This window comes from Scyliorhinus canicula, chromosome 1 (assembly GCF_902713615.1).
Source record: "Scyliorhinus canicula chromosome 1, sScyCan1.1, whole genome shotgun sequence".
NCBI lineage: Eukaryota > Metazoa > Chordata > Chondrichthyes > Carcharhiniformes > Scyliorhinidae > Scyliorhinus > Scyliorhinus canicula.
In genome coordinates this window covers 67,284,152-67,305,772 of record NC_052146.1, presented here as the reverse complement: position 1 = coordinate 67,305,772, position 21,621 = coordinate 67,284,152, and the positions used below count along the sequence as shown (strand labels likewise).

Genomic DNA, 21,621 nt, shown 5'->3' with positions numbered 1-21,621 from the left:
GCCTTCCCCCAATCCCGAAGCTGGAGGGAGGGTGGAGTCTTTACGGTCACCTTGACCTGGTGTTTGCTAGCCCAGATTCTGAAGGCGTCCTTGACCTCCAAGCAGTTGCCAACCTTGTCGACGTACCTCACGAGGGTGGTGAGCAGATCTACGACTGGAACATGGGGGTTGTGGAGGTGCACAGCTGCCACGCGGTCCCGTTGAGATGGCAGATTAAAGAGAGGCTCTGCTTTGAGGATTCGCAAGTGGGCAGGTCTCCCTTCTCCTCGAACACTTAGGCAGCAGCATTTTTGAAGGTCACATCAAAGTATCCAGCGCTGGGGAAGTCCTGCAGACAATAGATATCAGCTTCTTTGAATGCACAGGAATCAAGAAGGATTCTCTTAATGAAGAAGGCACGGTCAATGGGTGTATCTCCTTCACTGTCTTTCATCACCACCCTAACAGTGCTACATCCACCTGGCTTTGGAGCTCGACTGGCTGCAGTCAGTCACTGGAGCCCCTCCAAGAACAACAACCACCGAAGAGCTTCCAAGGCCAAAAAGCCTCTGCTGAAACTCCCTGATAAAATAAATAAAGCCCACAAAATTTAGCACTCGCACAGAGGGAAGCATGATCAGAGTCCTAGGTGAACCACCCTCAGCATCGTGGTTTCACCCCTGATCATTAACTCTCCCTGTCCATGTCTTCCAAAGGCCATCCAGCGAATCCCGTCAGGTCTGTCAGCAGATTCCAGTGGGTGGCGGGGGAGGGTGACTCACTTTATCATCGAGGGATCCAACATCATATATAGATATATATAGTGTGTGCATATATATCAATCATATATTGGTACGTGAGTAAAGTTGATTCATTTGGAGATCTTCTGCCGTTTTCAATACATCCCAAAAAATCCATGTTGATTGGCAAACCAGAAGACAGACAGGCATGAGTTAGAAGATCATCTCCATCGTCACATGTTGTGGCATTATGCTAACGTATTCCCAATTCTTAGAAGCTATTGTGAGGACCATTGTAAGGGGCTTCATCTTTGAGAATGATCCTCAAGTATAATTATTTGGATTCCTATCTGAGATTAAAGCACCACAATTCTCACTTGGCATGATTCAGCCAAGAGTGTTCAAAGTGATAGGGCAGCAAGGTGGCGCAGTGGGTTAGCCATGCTGCCTCACTGCGCCGAGGTCCCAGGTTCGATCCTGGCTCTGGGTCACTGTCCATGTGGAGTTTGCACATTCTCCCTGTGTTTGCGTGGATTTCACTCCCACAACCCAAAGATGTGCAGGCGAGGTGGATTGGCCACGCTAAATTGCCCCTTAATTGGAAAAAATTAATTGGATACTCAAGAGAGTGTTCGAAGTGAAGAGCTTCATGTTCTGACACAATGGGGGAGGCAATGGTATAGTGGTATTGTTGCTGGACTAGTAATCCAGAGATTTCGATTCATGCTCTTGGGTTCAAATCCCACCATGGTAGATGGCAAAATTTAAATTCAATTAAAAATTATCTGGAATTAAAAGTCGAAAGGTGACCATTGTCGATTGTTGTAAAAACCCATCTGGTTCATTAATGTCCTTTTAGGGAAGGAAATCTGTCGTCCTTACCTGGTCTAGCCTACGTGACTCCAGATCCACAGCAATGTGCTTGACTCTTTAAATGCTCTCGGGGATGGGCAATAAATGCTGGCCCGGCCAGCGACACCCTTATCTCGTAAATGAATAAAAATAAATAAATTATTGGAGCAACTGACTGAAATTAGTTAATTGGGATAAGAGCTAGAAATTAAAATTGAATTTTAACAAGTCAAGCCCAATATGGCTCTTCAGAAGAAGAGTTGTTCTTCGATCCAAATAAGTCATATTAGACTCTGAACGTTAACTCTTCTCTCTCAACAGAAGCTGCCATACCTGCAGTGTTTTTCCAGCACTTGCTGGTTTTTATTTCAGATCTCTAGCATCCACAGTATTTTGCTTTTCTTTTAGTGTTAAAAAGGGACCTTGGAATCCAGGGCAGAGATCCTGCAATGTGAATAATTATTTGTATATTTGTTCAGCACCCAACTATTCATGTGGCTTCCAGAGAATGGCACAGAATATATGGCACAGAATATATGGCACAGATATAGGGCATTTGACCCAAGCATTATGTGATGCTCTTTACAAGTCTCCATCCATTTCATCTACCTCACTTCAGCTGATCAGCATATCTTTCCATTCCCTTTTCCTCCATACACTTGTGGTTATTGGAAACAGAAGGGAGCTGTGCTGGGGGATAGGAGTCTTGTTGTTGTGGCTCTTTGTTCTGAATGAAGAATACAGTTGGGGTTGATTAGCATGTTCATCCCACACCTTTGAGATGCTGATGTTACTGTGGTGAAATTGGCTTTCCTCAAAGGGCACAATGATTCTCAGGAAAAGGATGAATGGTGGGAGACAGGTGACAACAGCACCATTCATTCAGCTGCTCTGAAAGTCTCATCATATCCCACATGGCCTGTAAATGCTGGCCATCACACACACAATGCACAGCACTGAAACAGGCCATTCAGCCCAACTAACCCATGCTGGAATGTAATGCTCTTCCTATCCTTCCTCTTTCCAACTCTGTTTCCCTTCTCCCTTATTTGACTATCTAGCTTCATCTCAGCCACTCCCTCTAGTAGCACGTTTCATGTCCTCTTTGTAAAGAAGGTTTTGGATTTTCTATTTAATTTCTTGGTAACTATTTTATATTGATGGCCTCTAGCTGTGCTGTTTGATGCAGAAAGAATATTCTCCCTGAATGCACTCTGTCAAAAGTTTTCGTAGTTTTAAAGACCTTAATTGAATCATCCCTCTGATCATCCATCAGGCCTACTCATTTCAAGTGAAAAGAGAACCAGCCTGTTCATCCTCTCCTGATGAGTGTAACCTCATATTTCCAGTATCACCTTTGTAAATCTTTTCTGCATCCTCTCCAGTGCCCCGTATCCTTTTTTTCATCATATGCTGACCCCAATTGGACATGCAGAGAATACTCCACATGGTCCAGACATATTCAATACAAATCAAGCATAACTTATTTATCAATTATATCCCATTTAGAAATAAACCTCATAAGTACTCTTGTGAAGACCTCCTATCACTTTAAAACTGTGTTCCATCCACATTTAAAATTCCAGCTAGTAGAATTCCAAAGTAAATTATGAAAAAAGTCAATAGTCACATAAGATATTAGTTTAGACTAAAAAGGATTCCATTCCGAAGACCTTAATCATACTGATGACAGAGAATAAATTCCTAGCATACACAAGATGCCAAGAGCCTGACTTCACCTTTATTCACTGCATCTTTTTCTGATTTATTTCTGCTTCTCTTCATTGTTACGTTTTTAGTTTTCTTGCCTTTGAGTTCCGAAATACGTTTTTCTAGGTAAATCCTTTGAAATAAAAAATAACAGACATTTATCTGTGCTGTGATTTTTGGGATATTGCCTTGTGAATGTGTGAGGAACCAGATTGTACATCAGCATATGATCAGCCATTTAGTAGTGTAGGACTAGCAACTGTTGCGGAGGCTAGGAATAATGGTTGCTAAGCCCCTAGAGTACAAAATTTAGTGCAGCACAGCAGAGGCATGTGTATGGAAACTCTGGGAAGCAGAGAACACTTGGCAGAACAGTGTTTTTTGGGATAAAAGAGGTGGTGAATGGGAGCAGTGAGCCAGGCCAGAGTCATGCTGCAAAGTCAGTTTTGAATTGGTTAGAAAAGTTGCAGGACGGTTGAGTTGTCCTTGGGTGCCATAAACCTGTGCAAAAGACAAATATGTGAAACAGGAAAATAAAGCCACTAGATTGAGTGTGGCAAAAACTTCCATAAAAGGGGCAGAGAATTTTTTTTAAAAATGCAGCTGCATTACTGAATCACTCTACAAAATGGAGAGGATTGTAGCAATCCTGTATAATACGGGCGTGTTTGTAAAAGAAACAGGGAGGAGACCACCAACTCTCCAGGAGGAATAGAAAGTCCACAGATGTCCTATCCTAATTTAGGTGTTTTGAGCAAAGGATGGAATCCTGGTGTTGGGTTTGTCTATCTCCGAATTGGATAAATGAGGGGTGTAAATTCAGATAGCGATTGGAAGCATAGAATCAGTACTGGGCCTGTCTGAGAAGTATCAGAAGGCTGTGCGCACATGGCTGTGTTTGTGTTCAGGGTGGACACGGGGCTGTGGCTGTGTGCAGGTGGCTGTGTCTGCGTTCAGGGTGGGCACGGGGCTGTGTCTGTGTGCATGGGCTAGTGTCGGCAGGCACGAGAGTGTGTGGGACTCTTTCATGCTTATCTGTGTGAGCGGCCATGTGTGTTTCTGTGTGCGCCCACATGAGGCGGTGTGCGTGCGTGCATATCTGTGTGCGTGGCTGTGTGTTCCTGTGTGCACCTCTGCGGAGTGGTGTATGTGTCATGTGAGAGTACCTTTTAAGAAATGGGTGTTTACTACTGCAGTGATGTCAGAGAGTGGGTGGAGCTGGGCTGTCTTTCAGCTTTTTACTTTCATTTTTGAGCAGGCTGCAGGGTGTGGTTTTAGTTTCGTTTTCAGTGTTGGAGCTAAAGCCAGACCAAGCAGGTGCACTGCTGTTCTCTCTGCCATCAAAAGACTATCTCTTGATCATTTGGTGAATTCAGAATTATAAATGTTTTCAGTAGTGACTTTAACCTGATGTGCTTCTGATAAAGGTTTTGTTTTTAAGTCGTATGGATGTTAAAAGGAAAGCTTAAAAGTATAACTTAGTATTGTGGTCTTTGGGGATTGAATTTGAATTGATGGTTGCTAAGATGTTCACTGGATGTTTTAAAAAGGTTAACTTGAGTTCATGGAACAAACATTTGTTTTGCTTTTAAAAAATACTTTTCCATTTCTGCTGTACTACACCTGTAGAGTGAGCCTTGTGCTCCCCATACCACAATCTATTAAAAGTTGTGGGTCAGGTGAACTCCATGATACATGAAATGAAAATCGCTTATTGTCACGAGTAGGCTTCAAATGAAGTTACTGTGAAAAGCCCCTAGTCGCCACATTCCGGCGCCAGTTCGGGGAGGCTGTTACGGGAATCAAACCGTGCTGTTGGCCTGCTTGGTCTGCCTTCAAAGCCAGCGATTTAGCCCTGTGCTAAACAGCCCCTTTTGGGCACATTTTGGGGTTCTCTAAACATTGGCCCATAACAAATGCATGTGTTATAAAAGGGCTATGCACAAACTGCATTCTCTTGACTTGTGGTCATGTGTCAATCTTAAAGAGGAACATGTGCAAGAAACTCACTGCGTACAGTGAAGGAAAATTGGAGCGTAGGTAGGTTTATTGCATGCTAATTGAGAGAAATTAATCGCTATTAAGTCCATTGAATATCCCCGTCTTGTGTCCTCTTTTTTTCTGTTTCAATCAGAGCTACACGGCAATTCAGAAGAGACCATCACGTCCCTCAACACACGTCTCCTGCAATCCACGACCTCAGCTTTGCCGGCCAATCCCAGTGTCCACATTGCTCTCCGATTATCGCCGGAGTACAACCTGCAGGATGTACAGGGATACCTACAGAGACTGAAAATTGACCTTCAAAGAAAATTGGCCAGGTAATCATTCTCCCAGACCCCAACCCAAAGCTTCAAGTAGCTGGGCTCATTCTATCGCCAAAAATACTACAAACTAGTCCCTTTCCTTGTTCTTGAGCTTCTGCATACAAAGGGAGAAAGTTAGAGAGGGGTAAGAGGAACCAGGATTGTTCAATGTAGCTGCTGTAGAATTATACATACAGTGAAGAAAAATGTCATTCAGCCCATCTGATTTATGCTTTGTTTCATCAGCTGCTGAAACTCTTAGCCACATGCCTTTGTTATCTAGAATTGACTATTCTGACGTACCCAATTTGCACCTTCCAAAAACTTGAGGTCAACGAGAACTCCACTGTCAGTGTCCCAACTCAGAACAATCCTGTTCACCCTTTGCTGACTAATTTAGATTGGCTCCAACTCCAGCGGGTACTTGATTTCTAAAGTTCCCAATGTTATTTTCAAATCCCTCCATGGCCTCACCCTCCCAGTCTCTGGAACCTCCTCCACCCCAACAACCCTCAGATATTTATGTTGCTTTAATTCAGGCCTCCTGAGTATTCCTGATTTTCTTCTTTCAGCGCTTGGCAAATGTATCTTCAGCCACCTAGGCTCCAGGCTCTGGAATCCCCTGCCTAAACTTCTCTACCTTTCCATTCAGTGTAAGATGTTATTTAAAGCCTACATTTTTTTTTAAATTTAGAGTATCCAATGCATTTATTTTCCAATTAAGGGGAAATTTAGGGGCAATTTAGCGTGGCCAATCCACCTAACCACATCTTATTTTGGGTTGTGGGGGTGGGGGCGAAACCCAAGCAAACACGGGGAGAATGTGCAAACTCCACACGGACAGTGACCCAGAGCCGGGATCGAACCTGGGACCTCTGCGCCGTGAGGTCTGTGTGAAGTTTGCACATTATTCTCTTTCGCCTCCACAACCCAAAGATGTGCAGGGTAGGTGGATTGACTACACTAAATTGCCTCTTAATTGTAAAAAAATTAATTGGGTACTCTAAATATAACAAAGACTCAAATAAAAATCATGGGCGGGATTCTCCCCTACCCGGCGGGACGGGGGGTCCCGGCGTAGCCAAGTGACGCCAACCACTCCGGCGTCGGGCCTCCACAAAGGTGTGGAATTCTCCGCACCTTTGGGGGCTAGGCCCGCGCCGGAGTGGTTGGCACCACACCGACTGGCACCAAAACCGGCACCAACGGCCTTTGATGCCTGCCACCCGGCGCCGGAGCTGGCCGAAAGGCCTTCGCCGGTTCGCGCATGCGCGCTGGGGGATTCTCTACTGCCTCTGCCATGGTGTAGACCGTGGCGACGGCGGAAGAGAAAGAGTGCCTCTACGGCACTGGCCCGCCCGCCAATTGGTGGGCCCCGATCGCGGGCCTGGCCACCGTGGGGGCACCCCCTTGGGGTCCGATCTGGGTAATGATGCTTGTCCTAAGTTCCCCATTGGATTTATCAGTGCTGAGCTATTATTTAGAGCTCCTAGTTTTGGATTCCCCATCAGCGGAAACATCATCTCTATATCCACCTTACCAAACCCCTTTATCATTTTAACAATGTCTATTATGTCATGCTTCAGCTGCCTTGTTTCCAGGAAAACGATCCTCCGTCTATTCAGTCATTCCAGGTAGATATGTAGCAGAAAACGAGGGGAGCACATTTTCCTGTTTTTGCACTTTGAGCTATTGGTGCAGGGAATACAGGGAATGAGTTAGAAAGGAGTTTATAATCCTGCTGTAGCCCGCCTTGCTATCCATCCATGCACCTTTCATATATTGATAACTTGAGGGTTGCCAAACTCTGGGCAGATGGGACTGCGAAAGGGGCTTCCTAAAGGTAGAAGGTGTGACATGGCATCTATATTTAGAAGGAGACGCCTATGTTTGATGTTAGGAAATTCCTGATAATCTGTAATAGTCTTCTCATGCGGCGCAGCAAAAACATCAGGGTTCCCCAAAAGGAGTAGTGTGGTAAGGTAGGATCATTGCAGGGCAATGTAAAGTGACTTTGTCAGGAAAACTCATTTCGGCTATTTTCTGCACAATCCCTGGCACATCTTTTTGAGGTGAGAACATACAGTGCAGAAACAGGCCATTCGGCCCATCGAGTCTGCACCGACCCACTTAAGCCCTCACTTCGACCCTATTCCCCTAACCCAATAATCCCTCCTAACCTTTTTGGACACTAAGGGCAATTTAGCATGGCCAATCCACCTAACCTGCACATCTTTGGACTGTGGGAGGAAACCGGAGCACCCGGAGGGGACACTGGGAGAACGTGCAGACTCCGCACAGACAGTGACCCAGCAGGGAATCGAACCTGCGAACCTGGAGGTCAGTGAGCACAAGGGTGATGCGGTGAAGGGGACTTGGTATTAGTTGTGTCACATGCAGCAGGGTTTTAGATGCGTCTAAGTTTAGTTGGGGGAGACCAGCAAGGAGATAGTTGGAATGGTTAAGTCTAGAGGTAATGAAAGTTTGAAAAAGGGTTTTTGCAGAAGATGATCTGAGGGAGGGCGATTATTACAAAGGTAGGAAAAGGTGTTCTTTGTGATCAGAATAGATTTAGGCACTAAATTATTCCCTGCATTCCCCTGACTGAGGAATTATTTTGGTTCTAAGGAGTTGGCAGTCTGCAGCTCGCTGCTGGCGCATAAACCTGCCCTAAGTTCCCAGAAGGCCAGCATCTCCTCTGCAGAACACCAGTCCAACATCGGTACATTAGTATTTTTTTTAAAAAATGTATTGTATTATGAACATGTATCTAAACAGGATATAGCAAATAAATGCCCTAGGAAAGATACTTCCCAACAATCAACTATACAGTCTCTACAGATTTTCCCCCCCATTTTCAGCTCCCCAGCCCCCCTGCGATGAACAGTTCCTCAAACATGGTCACAAACAACCCCACCTTTCCTCAAACCCCCCTGTAGAGCCTCTTAACTCGTACTTTATTTCACTAACCGCAGGAAGTTGTACAGTCACCCAACCAGCCATTACCCCCAGTGGCGATGCCGACCGCCACTCCAGCAAAATCTGCCGCTGTACAATGAGAGAGGCGAAGGCCACGATATCGGCCTTTGTCCTCTCCATGAGCTCCAGCTTCTCTGAAACCCCAAATATCACCACAAAAGGGTCCGGATCCACCTCCACCTCCTCCAGTATCCTGGCTAAATAAGACGTCTTACAACACCAGGTTGAAGTCCAACAGGTTTGTTTCAAATTACTAGCTTTCGGAGCACTGCTCCTTCCTCAGGTGAATGAAGAGGTATGTTCCAGAAACGTATATATTGACAAAGTCAAAGATGCAAGACAATGCTTTGAATGCGAGCATTTGCAGGTAATTAAGTCTTTACAGATCTAGAGATGGGAGTAACCCCAGGTTAAAGAGGTGTAAATTGTCTCGAGCCAGAACAGTTGGTAGGATTTTGCAAGCCCAGGCCAGGTGAGGGATGAATGTAATGCGACATGAATCCAACGTCCCAGTCAACCAGTTTTGTAAGACTTCTTACTGTGCTCACCCCAGTCCAGCGGCAGCATCTCCACATCATATCCTGGCTAAGACTGCGAACGCTTCCGTCCAGAATCTTCCCAATTTTTTGTAACCCCATAACATGTGCACATGATTATTTTGTGTTCATTCTTGGGATGTGAGCGTTTATGGAAAGAACAGCATGGATCGGCCACACTTAGCTCCCTGTGAAGGTGGTGTTAGGAGGCCTTCTCCTTGAGCCATTGATGGTTGTTAGCTACAATTGAGTAGCTTGCTCGGTCACTTCAGCTCTGCTGTTGACTCTGAAGTGCAATCTGGTGTGGGACACCTGGGCCAGGTCAGGTAAGGATGGCAGATTTATTTCTCAGGATTTTTGGTGAACCGTTTTACTAGTGCCTAGTTTTGAATTCTCCAGGTCCCACTGGCGGATTTAAGGTCACGTTCTCAGAATTATTAGTCCAGGCCTCTGGATCATTGCTCGAGTAACACAAACATTTCACTGAAACAGCGGAAAGGTTCAAATCGTCTGGAGACAGTGGCGCTGAGTAATTGGAATCTCACTGAAGTGACTTTAAAGGTTTGTGCTTAACAATGAGGGGAAAGACTTAACAAATTTTCATCATTCTTTCCATTAGGTCCCCAGGATTGCGACCCTCCACAGGTCTGGTAGCCCTGTACCTGCTGGCCCTGCGAGCATCCTGCGAGGACCCTGATAGTCTACAGGAGGCTCTGCCATATCTCAAAAACAAACTGAGAGCTGAGAAAAGCCACACAAACCGTATGTAGTTTCAGCCCTTTCACAGTGTGGTTTCTTCCGCGTGTGTGTGTGTATATATGTGTTTGGGTGTGTGGGAGGAGGGGCGGGGAGGCTAGGAGTTCTGTGCTTTGGGGACATTAGAAGTTGTGCGTGTATATGTGTGTTTGGAGGGTGCAAGTGTGAGAGTCTGTGTGCTCTCTGTCTGCACAGTGAAGCTTGTACCCTGCTCTGCCACTAGGTGGTACTGTTTAGCATAATCATAACTGCTGCCACCTGCTGACGGGGATCGGCTATGCAGAATCACAAAGTGTTGCGATTGGTGTGCACAAAAACCTGTGTTTCCACAGGTGCTGTTTTTTTAGTTGCCCTCACAGCTATTTCTGGCCTTGTGGATCATACGGTTTTTGAAGAAACTGTCCAATTTCTGGAAATGTCACACTTCATGCTTCACAGAGAAAGGAGCCTTGCATTTATAAAGCACCTCTCTGAACTTCAGGACTTCCCAGAGCGATTTACAACCAGTGCTGTATTTTAGAATTGTAGCTGCTGTTATCGGACAGAAAACGCATCATACAATTTGTGCACAACTAATTCTGGGCTTTTTTAAAATTTAAAATAGCCAATTCATTTTTTTTCCAATTAAGGAGCTAGTTTAGCACAGGACTAAATCGCTGGCTTTTAAAGCTGACCAAGGCAGGCCAGCAGCATGATTCAGTTCCCGTACCAGCCTCCCTGAACAGGCGCCAGAATGTGGCGACTAGGGGCTTTTGACAGTAACTTCATTTGAAGCCTACTTGTGACAATAAGCGAGTTTCATATCATTTTTCATTTCATTTAGCGTGGCCAATCCACCTACCTTGCACATCTTTGTGTTGTGGGGGTGAGACCCAAGCAGACACGGAGAATGTACAAACTCCACATGGACAGTAACCCGGGGCCGGGATCGAACCCAGGTCTTTAGCACCATGATGCAACAATGCTAACTATTGCGCCACCACGCCGCCCTGCATTCTGGTCTTTTATGGAGTTACTTGGGGTGACCTACATTATCCATTCTTGGCCAATTTCAGCCCACAGATGACAGACAGCCAGAACCAAACTGGGAATTTCCAAATCATTTGGGGTATTTGAATAGTGAGCCTATTCTTATACTGGAGATTCAAATCGCCTGGAATGGTTAGGGCAGAATGCACATGTGAAGGCTATAACCTCCAAGTCATGTACTAACCTGACTTGGAAACATATCACTGTTCTTTTTTTTTGTTGCTGGGTCAAAATGCAGGAACCCCCTCCCCAGCAACACTTGGGGAGCACTTTACCCACATGGCCTGCAGTAGTTCAAGAAGACCAACGACCATCTACTTGGGGACAATCAGCAATGGAAAGTAAATGCTGGCCTTGCCAGCGATGTCCATTTGCAGCGAGGTGACGTTCCTCTCTGCCACCTCTGGTTGGGTGTTTTATACAGAGCCCAGTCTGTGTCATGGTGCCATGCCTCACCTCCACTCAGCGCCTCCCCACAGTATCTGGTGAATCATATATGCGCACACTCCCATGCCAATGTTCACTACTGAAATGGGTGTGCAGTAGCACTGCTGTCGCCTCAGTAAACGTGCTTTTGTGTCTGTCTGATGCCAACAGTTGTAGTCGTGCCTCGTTGGAGTAAAATGACTGGGAAGAGAGCAAAGTTATACTCAACTTTCTTGTTACCTCTCTTCATTTCCCTGACGGTTGTTTATCCTGAAAGCAGCAAGGGGCGTGGGGGCGGGGTCACATGTTCCCAGTGTCAGGGAGAGATTGGGAGCTTATCAAAATGGTCGCACTTTGACCTTTCACCTCTTGAGGTGTCTTCCTATTTATGATTTTTAAAAATATTACTATCTTCAGCATGTTCAATTGGTTGGGAGCTTTGGGAAAGGTAAAAGAGGAGGTTAGGAGAGGACACCCAAGTAAACCTTGAAATGAATAGGGGGGGGGGGGGTCAAGCAGCCAGTGATGTAAGAAATGTGCTAAGTGTGGTACAGTGTATGTGCATATTATAACGTGTGATGTTGTATGTTAAGAGTTTGTAACATATATAGTATTGTCATAGAGCATGTGAGGGGATTTTGAGCATTACATTTGAGCATGTTGTGGTGACAGCATGTGTCATAGTATACATTGGATATTATTGTAATGGAGTATATCCTGCCCTTGTACACGATAATATTATTGTGTTTTCGAGATATGTGAAGGCAGCTTTAATTGGTTCTGACTCATGTAAATTGTATTTCAGCTGGGCCAATGCAATAGGAACACTTACAAACCCCGAGTCCAGATGGTTAAGCAGTTCTTCCACATCAGTCACTGTTGATGCTGTAAGACTAATGTCTGTTTCATTTTGTGATCACAGATCATAATGTCCCTCTGACCAACCTTTACCAGTACAGTCTGGGTGTGCTGGCACTGTGTGTGAATAATGTGCGGGTAGATCACAGCGTCCTGTCTGGATTGATGCCACATGAGCACCACCATCACTGGATCGGTGAGCTTTTCCTTTTTGACTTTCGTTCTCCAAAGTGTTATTTTTGAGGACATAATAATTCATTCTAAAATTGGTTCTATTGGCCATGGATTTCTGTCCTGTTTTTTTACTGAGTTAGTAGATTGCAGTTGAAGTGTTACAATTGGAATTTGTGCCCTAGGTGAGGAAGATGTGGTTTCCCTCTTCCTGATTGCTGTCCAGAAATCCCTCCATCAAAACGTGTGTGTAAAACCATTGGGAAAACCTCAATGTTATCCCATGGAAATAGCAAGGAACTAACATTTATGTAGTGGCTTTCAATCATCCCGAAATGTTTTACAGCCAAAGTCAATAAAAGTACATTCAAAATGCATCACAGTTGTAATATGGGAAAGACAGTGGCCAATTTGCACTTTGCTACGTCCCACAAACAGCAATGAGAGAATGACCAGATCATCTGTTTAAGTGACATTGGTTGAAGGAAGGTTAAATATTGATCACAGACAAATCTTCTGCTCCTCCTCGAATAGTGTAATGAGAGCTTTACGTCCAACTGAGAAGGCAGACCGAAGCTCTGTTCTTATCCGACAGTGCAGCACTCCCTCGGGATGACGCTGGAGTGTCAGCCCAGATATTGTGCCCCAGTCCCTGGAATGGGACCTGAACCCATAACTCCCTGACTGAGAGATGAGAGTGGTCCCCACTGCCCTGTCCACACATGATGGAGGAACACGTTGGCGAGATACAATAGGGCAACCAAGTCATGGAGAATAATGCCAACGTGGTTAAAAGCTGTTCCCTATACCGACTCTTACAATGATTGAGATTAGTATCTTTACTGATGAGCAGCTTCAATCAATAAATATAAAGAGCAAAAGGATCAAAGTGTGACTGAGAGCTCTCTTCTGGATTCAGATGGGATTAGATTTCACATCCTATTCACTCTATGTACATTCATAGATGTCTTTAGTCACTCGGTGAAAGAAAAACACACGTTTTTACACAGTGGTATATTGTACCTTTCAGATACATCACAAGGTAATTTTAACAATGGTGTAAATGAGCTGGCGTCCAATAAGTGTCCATTATATAGACATCGAATTTACAGTGCTGAAGGAGGCCATTTAGCCCATCGAGGCCGCACCGGTGCTTGGAAAGGGCACCCCACTTAAGCCCACACCTCCACCCTATCCCAGTAACCCCACCAAACCTTTTGTGGAATTAAGGGCAATTTAGCACGGCCAATCCACCAAATCTGCACATCTTTGGACTGTGGGAGGAATCCGGAGATCCCGGAGGAAACCCACGCAGACACAGGGAGAACGTGCAGACTCCGCACAGACAGTGACCCAAGCCAGGAATTGAACCAGGGCCCCTGGAGCTGTGAAGCAACAGTGCTAACCACTGTGCTACCGTGCCACCCCAACCTCTCTTGATTTTATTTTTCTATAAACTCAATTGAAGCTCTTTTGCACGTATATGATCCAAATAACTTAAATGAGGAACAATGGGGTGAGTTATTTTTCTGAGGTTCTTTGAGGAAGGACCATTTGCCAGGGCACTGGAAGGAACTCTCAGTTCATCACCCAGTTCTGCCTTGGGTCCTTGAACCACTGAAGCACACAGATTTGAACTTTAAAAGCTTACCTGGAGGATCGAACCTCTGGCAGTGCAGCACTCCCTCGATACTGTGCTCCATCACCCTAGATTAAATATTCAATTCTTGGGAGAAGGGTGTGAACTTCCAGTGCTGTTGAATGAGCCAGGCTGACATCTGGATCGGCGCAGGCTTGGTGGGCCGAAGGGCCTGTTCCTGTGCTGTAATGTTCTTTGTTGTATTATAATTGCAACACGTGGTTAAGGGGGTTCGTTAATGACCTCAGGATGGGGACAATGTGAATTTGCCTCTTGTCTCATGTGTGAAATCTCTGACAAGAAAGATCTGCTTTCTTTAGTAGTTAAACAGATGGTTAATCTGGCTCTGTTCTAACAATAGACACAGAAGCAATGATGGTTTTGGCGCTTAAATGTGTCCATGAATCTAAAGTGCCTAATAACGATACCTGGATGTACAGCGATGTCAGAAGAACCAAGGTGCAGGCAGCAATGAGCAATCTGATACAAAAGATACAGCATCGGCAGGCAGAAAATGGCAAAATTGGGAACATTTACAGCACATCAGTGGCCTTACAGGTATTCTCTTTAAAAGCTTTGATTCCTGTATTTGATGTGCTAAAGTTCTGAGTCTACGGGCAGAATGATAATGATGCAGGATCTGTGGCCTGTACACACAACCCACTGACCATTGAGATTATGAATAACATTCTTTGTGATTGTGACCATGGCTCATTGTCTGTTCTTGTTCTCCAACTAATCACACTACCTTCCCTCAGCACCTCATCATTGTTTAGCTTGCTGGAATTACCTTCATACTTGGCTTCCCTTGAACTCGTCTAGATGCAACCAGAGTCTTTTCCCCAGGGCGGAAATGGCTGTCCCAAGGGGACATCATTTTAAAGTGATTGGAGGAAGGTATAGGGGAGATGTCAGAGGTTGGTTCTTTACACAGAGAGTGGTGGGTGCGTGGTGTAGCCACCTGGGTTGACCACTTCCTCACATAAGATGGAAGAACGCAAAGGTTACAGGGAAAAATGGACAGTTTCAAAGAGACAAGCAGTTTGCAGAATCCCCTGTGTATTCTAGCTGCGAAAGAAACCAGACAGCATTGTAACTAATGAGCTGCGCATATTAAGTGAGTGATTCCCGTTGATTCCCAGGCACAATGGACATAACAATTAGAAGAGATTGAAACGTTCTATAGAAAGTCAGACATCCCGGCGCCAGTGGAGTCTGAAACAAAGGACACAAATAAGGTGGAAAGAACCGCCCAGTGATCGAGGAACAGCCCTGTTATTGGGGAAATTCAAATCAATCGATTGGGAAGAGACCCAATCGATTGCAAGTTTATAGAGGGTCCGCCCAGAAGGGCGCGAAGCCCCTGGGACCTATAAAAGTCAGGTCCCAGGACTGATTCTTTCTTCTTGACCAGCCGGCCCTCCCAACAGAACACCTTCGCAGCAGAAGACCTTTAGAAGGAGAGGCCTGGCCAGCAGCCGCCATCAAGTAAGTGTCATACAACGCACGCTACGAGAGTAGATACTCCTGACCCCTTTAATCCACACCAACTGGAAGCCTGCGGATCCAGGACAAAGCAAGAGGCCATTGTTCCCTGATCCGGCAGTTCCCTTATTCCAGATAAGTATTGGCCTGAGTAGTGGTAGGAACAGTTTAGTCTTAGTTTATATGCATGAGTAGCAAATAACTGTAATAATAAACGTGTCTTGTTTGAACTTACTAACTGGTGTATTGAGTCATTGGTCTGAACTTGAACTTGAATCTTGTGGCGGCATCATAAGGATACCTGGCGACTCTAGAGCTAAGGAATAAAACGGAGCCAATTGAGGGTAAAGCACACTCACCCAGAACGAGCAACAGTGGAATGCACTGCCAGCGGAGGTGGTGGAGTCAGAGTCATTAGATTTGATTTGATTTATTGTCACATGTACTGAAGTCCAGGGAAAAGTATTTTTCTGCGGCTGAGGAACGTATACAGTACGTACATAGTAGACAAAAAGAATAATCAACAAGGAGCATTGACAAATGGTACATCGACAAAACAGTGATTGGTTACAGTGTGGAACAAGGGGCCAAACAAAGCAAATACATGGGCAAGAGCAGCATAGGGCGTCGTGAATAGTGTTCTTACAGGTAACAGATCAGTCCGAGGGGGAGTCATAGAACATAGAACATGTAGCTGTGGGGAAGAAGCTGTTACCATGTCTGGATGTGCGGGTCTTCAGACTTCTGTACCCTTCTGCCTGATGGAAGGGTCTGGAAGAAGGCAATGCCTGGGTGGGAGGGGTCTCTGATAATGCTGTCTGCCTTCCTGAGGCAGCAAGAGGTGTATACAGAATCAAGGTGGGGGTGGCAAGATTGTGTGATGCATTGGGCTGAGTTCACCGCAGTCTGCAGTTTCTTGCGATCTAGGGACATTTAAGTGACTCTTAGACAGGCACATGGGCAACAGTAAATTGAAGGGGTGTAGGTTAGGTTTATCTTAGATTAGGATAAATGGTCGGCGCAACATCGTGGGCTGAAGGGCCTGTACTGTGCTGTACTGTTCTATGTTCTAACTGTTATCTTTCTCCCTTGGCATGAGCCCCATCTTGCTCTTCCGGCCACTGCCACAGGGCAAGAAGATTGTTTGCAAGCTCCTCCTCCTATTCAACTCTGAGGTGAACTTTGTCCACTCTATTACCAAGGTTAACCCCTTCGACCTCCGTAACATCACCTGTTTTAAACCCTTATCTCGGCTTTTAATGCCTCCAATTCTGGTGCTATTCTCTGGCTTCCAATTCCCCACCTCCAAAACTGTTGAACTGGAGAGACCAGGTGAAGACATTGCAGTGTAGAAGAAGAGGTTCTTCATCTGGTCATTGGAGATGCTCACAACCCTGAGGTTAGGTAGTGATTTAGATTTGGTTACTGGTCAGGAACTTATTTACTCAAGCAGGTAAGGGAACCACAGAAAACAATGATGGAGGAGAACAGCCTTCACTATTGTTCAACAGGTTTGAAGGTTTGCTACTAGCGTAGATGAGAACAAAGACGAGAAGGATGAGTGAATGGACCATTGGTACAGGAGACCATGGTGGGTAGGGGAGTGAAAATGAAAGTGGTAGGCTTCCAGTTGTGACCATGGAGTGAGTGGTCACATACAGGGCTGCTCCTGCTTAAAGGCACAGAAAAGGGCTCTTTTCGCACAGATCTGGGTGGGATTTTGATGAAAAGGCGTAGGTGAATGTTAGAGGAGTAGTTTACCCCTGGAATGGTGTGTCTCCTGATCGCCAAATCCGGCAGAAAACAGTGAGAAATTTGGCTGGAAAGTTGAAACAGTCTGGTGCTGCAGCAACAGCCTCTTCCAGGAGGGGGAGGGGCAAGCTGGAAAGCCCCAGATACAGGAACTGATTACTTTTATCAAGGAGGAATTCCATAAGCAGAGGAAGGAAATGCGTGAGGATCATGCAAAGGCCTTTGCAGAAGCTGTAGCACCCCTTTGGAGCGGATGGAGAGGTGTTTGGAGGTCACAGATTCGAGAGATTGAAGGAGTGATCTCAGACCACAGCGATCGTGTGGTGGCTCTGGAGGCTGGGGTGGGGCTCCTAGGAGACCTTTGTAAGACGTTGAGGAGCAGCAAAATACCTCGAGAAGACAAACCTGCGAATAGTGGGCCTGCCTGAAGGAGTGGAAGGTGTAAGTGCCACGAGGTACGGCTCGAGGATGCTGGCGGGGCTGGTGACAGAAGGGGTGCTAGATAAGGCACCTGAAGTAGACCGAGCACATAGGTCCCTGAGGTAGAAGCCTAGAGCTGGGGAGCCCACCGCGGGCGGTGAGCGTGGGGCTCCATAAATTTGTGGAGAAAGAGAAAATTCTACGGTGGGCCAGGGAGAAGCGTAGCTGCGACTGGGAGGGAAATAACATCCGGATTTATCAGGACATCGGAGCCGAGCTGGCAAAACGGCGGGTAGGTTTCAACAAGGCCAAGGCGGTGCTGTACCGGCGGCAGATCAGGTTTGAGGTGCTCTATCCGGCGAAATGATGGGTGACGATCGGAGGCCGTGAGTATTATTTCAAGACCCCAGAAGCGGCCGAAGACTTCATTAAGGAGCATAAACTGGGGGAGAACTGAGTGGACAATGTTTGGGAACCGGGGTGCTGGCGCTATGTAATGGCCGGGAGCATGTTTGAAGTGGGTGTAGGGATTGGGGGATTTTCGCCTTTTTTTGTGGGGGGGGGGGTGTTTCTGTTCAGTGTTGAGATTGTAAGGAGTTGTAGGGGTAAAAAGTTTATGTGGGGATGGATGTTTCCATCCCCCCTCCTGGGACTGTTTGTGTTTAACATCTGTTTGTTTGCTTTTGGAGAAGGCTGCCTGGAGTTCAGGAGAAGTCCTTGTTTGGCATACAGCCTTCCTGGTAGATAGTCGGTCAAAGCTCGCCTGGAGTTCCTTCCTCTTTTCAACTGCGCTGGGTCCCTATCTTCTGCATACCTCCTGTCTACCTCCAGCATCTTGTCTATTACCTTCTGACGCTCCAACCTCTCCTCCTTGCCTAGCCTTGAACGAGATCACCTTACCCTCACCACCGCCTTTGAAGCCTCCCAGTCAACCGCCTTTGACACCTCACCCGTGCAGTTAAAACCTACATATTGCTCGATTACTTTTTCAATTTTGTCACAGAACCCTTGGTCCCCAAACAGTCCCGCATCTAACTTCCATCCTGGTCTCTGTACCATCCCTTTCTTCAGTACCATATCTTCCAAGTTCCAGTCCCCCCTCACTATCACTTTGTGTGTGTCTAAATCAGGGATGGCCCCAAACACCTTCTTCACGAATCCCACATTGTCCCAATTAGGACCATATACACTTACCAGCGCCAATAGCCTCCCCTCCAGCGCCCCTATCCAAATCACATACCTACCCCTCCTGATCTGCAACCACCTTCTCCATCCTTTTGCTGACCATTACTACTATTCCTCGGGCTCTTCCGTCAAATCCAGAGTGAAACACCTGACTAACCCAGCCCCTTTTAAGTCTCACTTGGTCCTTCACCCTCAGGTGAGTCTCCTGCAGCATTGCTACATCAGCCTTCAAACTTGTAATATGCGCAAGCACCCTTGACCTCTTGACTGGGCTCCCAGCACCCTCACGTTCCACGTGACTATCCAAACTGGGGGTCCCTTTTTATTTATAGAGTTGTTTTAAAATACAGTTTTTTGTCCAAGTTATGGACGCAGGTTTATGCCTTGCAAAGCAAAACACATAGGCTTGAGGAAATATACCCGGACAGGAGGGGGTCTTTCCTCCCCTCTCTTTCCTTTTTTACTGATCATCTAACTGGGCCATTACTCGTTTCCCCTTCCCGTTTTTCTTTGCGTTCTCTCGCCATGCTGCGGTTGCTGCCACTATTGTCTTCCCCTGTGCTCCCCCCCCCATTTTTGTTCTCTTATCTGTTCCCCATTCTGGTTCCCCTTTTTTGTTCCCCACCTCTCCCTACCTTCCCCACTTCTTCACTGCTGCTGGGTATTCATTTCCTTCTTGCTAAGTTATGCTGCCTCACCTTGCTCCCTCCCCCATCCGGGGTTCTCTCCTCCCCTCCGGTCCCCCCTCGCTTTCCTCTTTCTGACTTGTCTTGGCTATTCCTCTCTGGCTACTGCCGATTTATTTATTACAGGTCTCGGAACAGTCGGGTGAATGGTTCCCATGTTTTGTGGAAGCCCTCTTCCGACCCACGGATGGCGAATTTGATTTTCTCCATTTGGAAAAATTCCAATAGGTCGGACAGCCAGTCTGCAGCTTTAGGTGGTGCTGCTGACGACCAGCCGAGCAGGATTCTACAGCAGGCGATCAGGGAGGCAAAGCCAAGGGCGTCTACCTTCCTCCCCGTGAAGAGATCTGGCTGGCCCTGAAGACCACCACTTTCGGGCATGGCTCCACCCTTATCCCCACCACTCTGGGCATTGCCTCGAAGAAGGTTGTCCAGTACCCAGCAAGTCTGGGGCAGGACCAGAACATGTGGGTGTGGTTGGCCAGGTCTCCTTAGCACCGTTCACATCTATCCTCTACCTCCGGGAAGAACCTGCTCACTCGGGTTCGGGTCAAATGGGCTCGGTGTACCACTTTTAGTTGCGTTAGTTTGAGCCCCGCGCATGTGGAGATAGAGTTAACCCTACGCAGTGCTTCGCTCCAGAGTACCCACCCTATTTCGAACCCCCAAGTCTTCCTCCCATTTCCTCCTTGTGTCCAGTCCAGTGTCGGCCCTTTCTAGCAGTCGTTCGTACATGTCGCTACAATTCCCTTTGCCTAGGATGTCTGCGTCCGGTACCTCTTCTAATAGTATCTGTCGTAGTAGTCACGGGTATGTCCTTGACCCCTTCCGTAGGAGGTTTTTAAGCTGCAGGTATCTGAGTTTGTTGCCTTTAGCTAGTTGGAATCTCTGCGTCAGTTCGTCAAGATTTGTGACTTTGCCGTCAGTGTATAGGTCCCTGACTGTCAATGCCCCCCCGTCCTGTCTCCACTTTTTGAAGGTGGCATCGGTGAATGCTGGTGTGAACGTGTGGTTATTGCAGATGGGGGCTTTGTCAGACATTTTGGTCAGTCCGAATTGTTGTCGTAGTTGGTTCCATGTCTGGAGGGTGGCTATCACCACTGGGCTGCTGGAGTGTTTTTTGGATGGGGATGGGAGTGCTGCCGTGGCGAGGGCCCGGAGAGAGGTCGCTTGCAGGAAGCCTCCTCTGCGCGCACCCACTCGGCTTCTGGCTCCTTTGTCCATTGTGGTGGTATGACTAGAGGTATTACGGTAACTAGCAATGTCGAGACACCATTGGTGGAGAAGGCTCGCTGTTCATTGGCCCAATGGTATGTAACCTTAGTCACCCATTGGCTAGAGCTGTAAGGTAGCTCCGCCCTGTAAGGCGGGGTATAAGAGCCCGTGTATCCCCCACAGCTTCCTTTCTGTACCTGAGCTTCTGGGGAAACATCATGTCTATTAAAGCCTTCAGTTCGGACTACAACTTCGCTTCTGTGGTCAGTGATAGTGCATCAATTTAATAGACAAGTTTTAAAGGCTGGAGCTCCGCATCGAGCCGGAGAGTCTACAACTCAGCCCCCACGCAGCTAACGCAGCAGCAACCTTTAAGCACTGGTTAGCATGTTTCAACGGCTACCTCGGCACGGCAGAAAGCATGCCCACGAGGGAGCAGAAACCACAGATCTTGCAGTCGAGAGTGGGCCCGGACATCTACACGCTCATCGAGGACGCTACTGACTACGATTCCGCAATGGAACTACTCAAAGGACATTATATCCCCCCAGTAAACCAAGTCTACACCCGGCACCTACTGGCAACGAGACGGCAGAGCCCTGGTGAGTCACTAGACGACTTCTATCATGCGCTCCTCGTGCTAGGGAGAAACTGCAGCTGCCCACAAGTTTTGGCTAATGAACATACTGAACTATTGATCCGGGACGCTTTTGTTGCGGGTATGCAGTCCCCACAAATCCGCCAGAGACTGCTTGAGAAAGAAACTCTGAGCCTCGAGGAGGCACGGGCCTTCGCCGACCCGCTGGACTTGCCTCCCGAAACACCTGCGCCTACGCCCACGACTGCACGGCGGTCCTCTGGGCAGCGTGCAATTCCCCCTCAGCGGCCTCTGAATCG

General features: G+C 46.8%; 1 protein-coding gene across 2 annotated transcripts in view; it reads left to right on the top strand.

Moving 5' to 3' along the window:
* Positions 1 to 21,621, top strand: part of tcn2 (transcobalamin II) — a 55,834-nt gene that overhangs the window by 17,151 nt on the left and 17,062 nt on the right. For both annotated transcript variants that reach the window (XM_038792255.1, XM_038792266.1), the window contains exons 3-6: positions 5,416 to 5,602; positions 9,722 to 9,864; positions 12,236 to 12,367; positions 14,343 to 14,539. In XM_038792255.1, the coding sequence (XP_038648183.1) occupies positions 5,416 to 5,602; positions 9,722 to 9,864; positions 12,236 to 12,367; positions 14,343 to 14,539 (659 nt within the window). The remainder of the gene's footprint in view (positions 1 to 5,415; positions 5,603 to 9,721; positions 9,865 to 12,235; positions 12,368 to 14,342; positions 14,540 to 21,621) is intronic.